This window comes from Cyprinodon tularosa, unplaced genomic scaffold (assembly GCF_016077235.1).
Source record: "Cyprinodon tularosa strain WSP-4 unplaced genomic scaffold, ASM1607723v1 ctg179, whole genome shotgun sequence".
NCBI lineage: Eukaryota > Metazoa > Chordata > Actinopteri > Cyprinodontiformes > Cyprinodontidae > Cyprinodon > Cyprinodon tularosa.
Genome location: NW_024038602.1, coordinates 874,918 through 884,298, shown reverse-complemented (window position 1 = coordinate 884,298; position 9,381 = coordinate 874,918). Strand labels below are relative to the sequence as shown.

At 35.9% G+C, this 9,381-nt stretch overlaps 1 protein-coding gene across 3 annotated transcripts in view; it reads left to right on the top strand.

Annotated features, from left to right (window-relative positions):
* Positions 1-3,828: 3,828 nt before the first annotated feature.
* Positions 3,829-9,381, top strand: part of LOC119781528 (E3 ubiquitin-protein ligase UHRF2-like) — a 33,857-nt gene continuing 28,304 nt past the window's right edge. For 2 of the 3 annotated variants that reach the window (XM_038282020.1, XM_038282019.1), the window contains exon 1: positions 3,830-4,184. In XM_038282020.1, coding sequence (XP_038137948.1) covers positions 4,032-4,184 — 153 coding nt within the window. In that variant the 5' untranslated portion in view covers positions 3,830-4,031. Of the gene's footprint in view, positions 4,185-9,381 lie in introns of all 3 variants that reach the window. The other variant, XM_038282021.1, reaches the window with a different exon arrangement.

Below are 9,381 nucleotides of genomic sequence, written 5' to 3'. Positions count from 1 at the left end.
CAATGGGTCCATCACACTAAGTACTAATTATATACTGTACACACTAATTATATAATAAAACAGAGACGTTCATCATTATCAATAAAGCAGTCTTGGAAAATACATTAGGTCTATGTATATACTTACTTAAAAAAGTTAATTCTACATTAGTGTATAAAAAATATGTATAAATATATATATATATATATTATACCTAGTTTATATAAACACTTCTATCATGTGTGAGTTGTAGTAAAATGATGTTGTACTGATAGTAAGATTACATGAAACATTTAGCAGGTCTCCAGCTTTGAAAGATGTCGAATAACAAATTATACCACCTTTAGCCCTTGTTTTACTTTAATTCTTTAACTTTAAGTGTAACTAAGAGGTCGTTTAAAAAAACGTTTAACTACTAGTAGTATAAGAAGTCAGTAGTTTGTAATTTGTAAAAATTTATTGCAAAAATTTTTGGTATCTTTAAATTGAATGTTTTAGATAATTACAGAGATCATACTGATCAAGTTCATATTTCATATATACATTTACATATTATTTGCATGGGGAAAAAAAATTCTAAAGACCTTCTGTTTGTTTTACATGGCGAGAACAGATTTGATTAGGGCACATTATCTGGACTTTATAATGTGCTTCATTTGTTAGTGATGTTAAAAAGAAAATGAAGATATAATTGTTTCTGCATCTCTAGCAGCAGCGATCCATGCTGCGGTTGTACATTTGTGTTGATGTGAAGATGAGTTACATCTGCATCACTGATTTGTCAAAATTACAGCTCCTTAAAACTCCACATGATAATAGTAATAAAAACGTCTTGTAGTAGAACGTTTTATAAAGGGTTGTCCATAGAATTAATAAATGACATGTCTATAGACGTGACTCTGTTGTGGCATTAGCCATCTTCTAAGGAGCTGTCTGTTGAAGCGGTGGCTTATCTGTATCTGAGAGAAAGCGGCGGGATAAGCTGATCAGGAAGTGATTGGATGCACTCTGGACTCAGTGTAGGAGGTGGGAAACAAAAGGATCCTAATTAAAATAACATCTCTGTTGGATAATGTCTCCCACTTCATGCATGAAGCTTTTACAGAACTGAAGAGCTCCTTCAGTGACTGATTGCTGCACCCTAAATGCACCAGGGAGCATTATCACAGATCCTTCCTCCCAGGAGTTGTTAGACTTTATAACCACCACTGTTCCCAACAACCTAAATAAGTTGTTACATTAATTCTGATTTTGCACAGTTTCTGTCTTAGTCAGTTAAATAACATGCTGCTGTCCTTTTTGCACATCTCTGATGTTGCCACTCTTTTAAATATCCTTTACTGTAAAAATGTCCATAACTGTATATTGGTTATTTATTATCCAGGTGCACAGTATTCATATTGTTAAAACACTTTACAGTACGGTAGTTTATTTGTTTATTTTTTAAATCTTCAGTATTATGTTATTCTTATACACTTTTCTAAGGTCCATATTTGTTTGACCATTTTTTCTATAATCATTTTGTTTCTGTAAACACCAGAATTTCCCCATTGTGGGACAATAAAGGGAATTTCTATTCTATTCTATTCTATTCTGATGGCAATTACCTAATTGTCATGTTTTTTTTTATGACTGTGGGAGGAAGCCAGAGTACCCAGAAAGGATCCATGCATGCACGGGGAGAACATGCAGACTCCATGCAGAAAGACCCCAGGCCAGGAATTCAAACTGGTACTGCACCAGTGCAACAAACTGCTCCACTGTAAGTTATACTACATTATTCTTATAAAGATTACAGATATTTACCTCTTTAATTACTATTTTGGGTGTGGTGAAAATGTGGAATACGGAGATTACCCATGTACAAGAACTAAAACTGTGGACAAATTTAAATAAACTTTACCCATACATCCCTGGACAGGTGTCACTGCCACCCTCTTTAGTGAGGAACGGCTTGTTCTGCCAAACATTCATCTCACAATGTTACAGAACCCTGCATCCAGATTCTGATTTGGATACAGATCAGCAACATTTAATGGAGTGTTCATTGGCACGAGGGAGACCTCTGATAAAATGGCATTAAAATCCGTCCATAAAGTTATCTTAAACAAAGAGGGGTTGTGTTAGTATTGCTACATACTGGCAGGACTTGAAGGAATGTATGGATAAAATCCTGAAAGTGAAACTTCCTCTAACATTCAACACTTTATACATGGGAAGATAATCTGACAACCTCAGAGGATAAATATATTTTCAGGATCATGTTGGTAGCCAGCAAGAAAGCTATAAAAGGAATTGGCTGAAAACAGAGGCTCCAACAAGGGAAGATTGGGTTGAAGTAATGCATAATATTGATATAATGGAAAGGCTAACTTCTTCTTTTAGATTAAAATCTGGCAAGTTTAAGAAACATTGGGAAAACTGGGTGAAATTTGTATCACCAGTGAGATCAGACTTGATTAGAGAACCTCTTTGCGCCACACATTTATAGCGTTCTATAGTTTTGGTCTCTTTTTGTTGGGTGTTTTTTTTTTATGTTTGTTTTTTCAAAGAAAAATGTATGTGTATTTCTATGGGAGTGGGAATTAGTATATATATCTACAAATAAGGAAGAGGTGAAGGGATTTTTTCTTTTCATCATGAAGGAATGTGAGATAGGATTACATTTTAAAATTACAAAGAGTATAATTGTCACCTAGCTCAAGCATGGACTGCTGTGAATTTAATTTGGCTATGTTAAGTCTACATAGGAAATGAATGTGATGGATGTATAACATTTTTCTAATGCACTCAATAAAATTTAAATAACAAAAAAAAAAAAAGTTATCTTATACAAAGACGGACAGAAAGACTCTTAAGCCTTTATAGGCCAGGTTACCATTTTTGATCGCTTGCATACCCCTCAAAAATGGAGGGGTATGCTTCTAGACCTCCCTCAGTGATAGGTCCTTTGAATCTATTTAATTTTTTTCTTTACAAATTCAGTTTTTTCTAATTATTTAAAAGCAATAAGGCGATAACTTCACTGGTATTGAGATAGGATCTCAGTTTTTTTCTGCTAAATGTTTTTTTCAAAACAATTTGCTCAAATTTTTAGTTTTTCTTGAGTTCTAATTCAGATTTTATAGAAAACTGCAATTTTACTTTAAATTATGTCAAAAATATGTTAAATTCCTAAATTATGAATGCATATTGACCTATTAAGGCATAGAATTTTAATTAAACCTATTGAATAAAAATTTCACTTCATGTTGCTTTCTTAATATATTTGAATCCCTGGCCCTGTTTTTTTTATTTCATGCTTTTCTGTGCCCCCATGAAAACACACTGCCCCCCTCCTGTCCCATGAGTACATTTGATCTAGAACCGCCACTTATTCCATTGGCAAAATGTCTCTATCATAGAGACATCTTGCCACTGGAATAAGACAATTTACATTTAAAATAATTATTAATTATCTAATTATCTTCTTTTAAGAGTAAAAATATTCTCTCCATTGGCAAACTATCTCATTTACCTGCTCGAATTAAGGGTAAATATACTCAATTTAAGACATTTTTAAAGTGAAAATTAGATTTTCAAAGTATTTCACTGAGTGCCCTATAAAGGGTTAATAAAAACCACCTTGGCGGAAATAAAAATAATGACATTAATGATAATAAAACTTTAGGGGCTTAAGTGTGACTGCTAATTGATGACACACCATAATAGTAAAAAAAAATGTTGCTTATGAGGTATTATTGTATTATTACTGATGTTTGTGCGTGTGCCTGAAGCATGCACACAGGGAAATAGAGGGCTGTGTCTTTAACAGCGCGCAGAACGTTACTTCGCGAGATTTGCTTGGCGCCGCGAGCTCATGTAATAAGGCACCTCCTGCGCGAGATCCAGCCCGACGTTACCTCTGCAGAGGAAAACGCAGCGGAGCTCCAAAAATGGTTTATCCCCGTCTCATTTGAGCCCATTACCACGTTTCGTACCAACAACGGCGTTTTTTTTTTTTTTTTGTATCCGTAGTTTATTGAAGGCCTGACAAGGGGCGCCTCGCGACGATGTGGATCCAGGTTCGCACGATAGACGGGAAGGAGACGCGAACCGTTGAGGATCTTTCCAGACTGACCAAAATTGAGACTTTACGGTTGAAAATCCAGGACATTTTCAACGTGAGCCCCCAGCAGCAGCGCCTCTTCTACAGAGGGAAGCAGGTAAACCCACGTCTGCTTGTCTGAGCCGTCACGCAGCGGCTAGTTTGGACGATTTTGACAGAGAGGAGGGAGGGGGGCTAGACTTCAACGGTCCTCCTCCCCTGAGCTCTAGTTGTTTCGGACCCTTTTTGAGCTTCCTGTTTTGATACAAGTCCGCCAATAGATCTAACTAAAAAGCACCGTTTGCATCTGTATGGGGAAAATTGGGGTTAAGCTTTCTGTGCCTTACCACCGTGGACATATTTGTTTACATTGCCACTACAGAGGAAGAGGAGCACAGCACTTTGTTTCCACATGTTGGTCCCGCTAGTACAGTGCAAAACCATGCATCTCACTGTTATCACTTCTAACTAAATCAGATCTATGCTCTAATTATTTCCGATTTTTGATTCACATTTATACCAATGTAATAATGCTCCCCCCTCCATGCTGTTCTTTAGAAAGTCTTTATTATTATTTAACGCGGTAGATTACACTGTAGCCCACACGTGCCTTGAAGCTATTGTATTTGTTTACACCATAGCGTCACCACCATGTGCACAATGTACACTGTGTCTGAGTAAAGAAACCTGTTCCCATGCTGCATTGCTGTTCACCAAGTTCAGCTAAAGTTAAATGCATATTTTCATACTGAAATGACACATTTAAGGACAATTATTAATAAGAATTATTCATATAATTAATAGTGTTATGTAATTAATAAACAGTTCAGTATAAATGAACTACTATTATATAGATTAAACACAGCACATAAAGAGGAATTTAATGTCTTCACCTTATTTTACATTAACCACTAGAAATTAAATATTAATGTTTGTTTACACAAAATATGAGTAGGGAAGCTAGAAAGTTATTAACTCATTTTAGACTCTCCAAGTTTTGTGTGTGTGGTATGTCTGGAAAAGAGCAAAAACAATTAAATATAAAGTATGTCATAGACAATGTTATTTTAGTCAATTATTTGCTCAAACATATTGAGTGAATCAGTTCAGACTGGGATCGCTTTTTAGAGAATTCTACAAAATGAGAATAATAAATCTAAGGAAAAAAGATCTTATTTAGTTAAATTGATTATACCTACTAAATTCAGATAAGCAACTGATAATAGGGATCATCATTTTTGGTTAGTGTTATTAAATACTATTATAAAAAGTTTGACTTAATCCTTAGCAATGCTAGGATCGTCACTTTTAGTCATTTAAACTATTTTTTGTTCCACAATAGCACCAATATAATGGGAAAAAAATGAAGTCTAATGTTTTGGCCTAAATAGAAGAACATTTACAAACTTTAATGTAACTAGTGTTAGGAAATAGGCTATTTGATAATGGGTAATTTTTATTTTTAGTGTCATTGGTGTTTGTGGGGTTTTGATTTATAGCCAAAAATGGGGGCTATAATACACACAATATGTTCTAAAATATTTTTGCAGAAAGCATATAGTTATCAAATTATTGTTAACATTTATTACTGTGGTTCATTGCCGCTGTATTTCTTCCCTTGGAATAAATATGTAGTTTTTGTAGTTCTTAGTAGTAATCTCTTCAGCGTTACCTATTAATGCCTTATAAAAGTCTTTCATCAATTGACACTGTTTTTTTTTTCTTAAATTCACCTCTGTTTTTAGGATAAATATATCTTGATTGTTTCAAAATGTTGCTTAAATTAACATATGAGATTCACCAGCCATGAGTTTCTGGCTTATTTTAGGAGCTTCAATGTTGTAGTAATGTTACATAGGATTTCTTCGTTGACTTCATCGTGCATTTGTGAGGTTTATCATATGAAACAGATCCCGATTTAACTAACATAAACACTCAATGAAGTTATGGTTAAAATTATTTACAAGTCTGGCAGATCAAGATTAAAGTGCTTTTCGTGTTATTAGGAAGCAAGGCAGGTGTTTGTTGAAGTGTAAAGAGGAAGAAAGTATAAAAAAAGCTCCATTCTCCCTGCATTCTCCCTATGAACTTAGAGGAGGAACAAATTCCATCAGGTAACCTACTTTGCAACACCGGTGCAGCGGATCAATGACGTGTTAGGTGGTGTTTAATTATGTTGGCCGTGCGCCCATATAATGCATATAATCCCATCTCCAGTGTTGCTGGTCATTTATTTATTCAACTTAAAGCCACAATTTCAAATCCCACAGCACAAACAGATGGTTGCTCACACACTCCTGTGTATTCTTCTTCACTGATATTGGGCAGCTTCTATTTACAGTTGACGGACTTGTCATCAAACATGGAATTGAAAATAAAAACATCGAATGATTCTGGGAAAATTGAAAAGTTAAAACTGGTTCTGAGTGATTATCGATTCTTGATGCCCAACCCTATATATGAACGTAGAGAGCAATGATACAGGAATCGAGAGTTTTACTTCTGTTTTGATTCAAAGCAAAATTCATGTAGAATTCATTAGCTCCCTTTTTTTTGCCAGAGCCAGTTTTAATGTAGCACAGATAGTACTTTCCAACGAGCATAAACGTTTAATTTAAGATGGTTTAAAAAAGTTCCCCCATTCAACTTTTGTGTTATAATTTGAAGTCTTGCTCTCTCTTGCTTTCTCACAGCCTAAACAATTCAGACATTTCACAGGATATAAATAAATACAGTTTCCCTTTATAATGTTGAAGAATGCTGTCGGGACTCTAGCCTGATATTACTTAAGTACTGTGCATTCCATACAATTTATCACCTCCTTATAAATGTATCCATCGGCTGATCAAGACGAATATTGGCCAATGTTTGGTCACTTGCTGATTTCTCTTTGCATCTTAAAACACGTTAGGAAAAAAAACCCACATCGTCTCATCAAGACGTCTTTGATTGCTTTAGCTTCTAGGCTAAAGGTCAGAGCCTAATCTTTTAGTATTCTTACTTCCTACTCTAAAACTATTGTAGTACGTTTCCTTTCTCAAACTGGAACGATTTGAACATATCTCTTATATTCAAAGAGAATAAGAGCTGTAGGCTGCTTGCATAAAATTGCAATGCATGCAGTCTGTAGTGTGGAGCTATAAAGCAGCAGGGTATCGTTTTAACCACGCCTAGTTTAAAAAGAGGTTTCTTCCTTTTAAAATGGGAATTGTTCCTTTTTACTGTCTCCACATGCTTGCTCTGAATGACTGCTGATAGATAGCACTGAATTGAACATTATTTCATCAGCTGACTTAAATCAGTTGGACAATGTGGATCTCGTTGGAAAGAGTAGGATCTATACAAATATAATATAATTTAAAGTAATTTTAAAGAACTGTCTGTGAAGTCGGCCTGTTTGTCTTGTAAAGTATGTTGAGACGTTCACTATGAAATTGTGTTCATAAAAGGACAAAGTTAAACTTATTGAATTGACTGTGCTACACATGGGCTCCATGCTTTAACTGCATGGGTCCAAATGTCTAAATATGTCTTCATATGGATTGATCTCATGGCTGCTGAGTTAGCCAAGCAGCAAAGCTGCCGGGAAGACTGCTCTCTATGGTGTGTCGATCTGCCTTTTGCTAATATTCAATCATCTTCACCTGTTGATGTATGTCAGGCAGAGGATTTTGGGCAGGAAGTACTCTGTACCTCGTTCATATGTCCAGATGGTTTGGTTTTAGCTATGTGAATCTGTGTAGTCTGTTTGGCTCAACTAAGAAAAGCACACAGTTGGTTTCAAATTGTTAAAAAAATATATATATATATGTATTTTTTATTTATTTAAGAACATGTCTGCTTTGCTTGTGGTTAGTAAGTACGCAAGACTACTTCTTCATGCTATATAAAAAATCCAATAAGATTATTAATTTGTTAACTTAAAGTTGGTTCTGATTGCTATAGTAGATTAAGAGCCCATGTTGGGTTTTGCATCCAACACTTCCCTCTGTTTTGATGGAAAACTAGCAGGCGACCTTGATTAGGGGATTTCCACGTGTTAAGTAATGTATGGAATGAGCTGCTGTGCTCACAGGCACTCTGATATCTGAGGTCTGTTAGGGTTTAGGCTCGTAGCTCAGCAACTCGGTCTAATTCTCTTTTCAAAATGGCGTCTTGTTTTCCCCTCTAGCACCCTATGCTCTCGCTGCCTCATCGCTTCAAAGTCATGCTTGCATTTCTGTCGGGAGCGGCCTGAGCCAGGAGCCACTTTTCTTTGGCTTACTGTTTTGTCTTCTTTTTCATTTTTATTTATTTATTTATTTATTTATTTATTTGTACTTTGTCTGTCTTGTAGTTTTGCCCGAACCCTACTTGATGTGCATGTTTCACTTTGAAAGATCTTTCACTTGTACTCGCAGCCTCACACACATTTTCCACTGGCCACGCGGCCTTTCAGCTCAGCGCCCACACACTTTTGCAACAAGCCTGCATATTTGCTAATTTAAAAAAAAACGCTTTGCCTTACAGTTCAAAGCTCAGCTCATGTTGTCCGTGTGATTTATGTAAAACACTGTAGTCCACTTACTTTTCTTTAAAAGCAGTTTCTTATTGGTTGTTGATATAGTTGGGTTTTTTCCAACTGGTGACTGCTGCTGTCCGTCTTGCAAACAGAGGACGGCTCTGACCTAGATATTGTTCTAATTTGATTATCCATGGGATCGATGTTGTTGTGGCTCTTCATTTGACTTGGATTTCTGAAAGTTATTGCTGTGTTGCTGAATTACCAAGGGGGAAAAAAAAAGTGAAGTTGGCTGCAGCCATGCATGTACACGATCCACTCCCTTCCCTGATAGATAGATAGACCGGACAAAGGGCAGAAAACAATGGAAGGCCCTGAACCCCAGGCGGCAACTGCAGGCCTTTCAACCACTTTTAAATGTGGCTGCAGTTTGGCAACTCCTAACATGTAGGCTGTCCTAAATGACCCACCTTGTAATCATCCGCTAATCCTACAGCAGTACGAATGATCAGTTTCAGTTAAGGCTTTTTTCTTTAGGTTTTGCTCTGATCATCTGCATAGCTCCGTTTCTGAGCCATAGAGATGGCTCAGTTTCTCCGTTGGGCAATTAGAGAAGCTAAAACCTTAGCCACTAACAATTAGTCTTTAATAGAACATCAAGAAAATGAAATAAAAGACAAATGGCAGATTATTAGTCCGATCTAACCAGGAAAGCTGTAATAACATGTTTAAAACTACAGAAAGAACATTTGGTTTCTTTAAAAGAGATTCCCCAATTGCTAAATTAGCTTATTAAAAACTGATTTTATGTAGA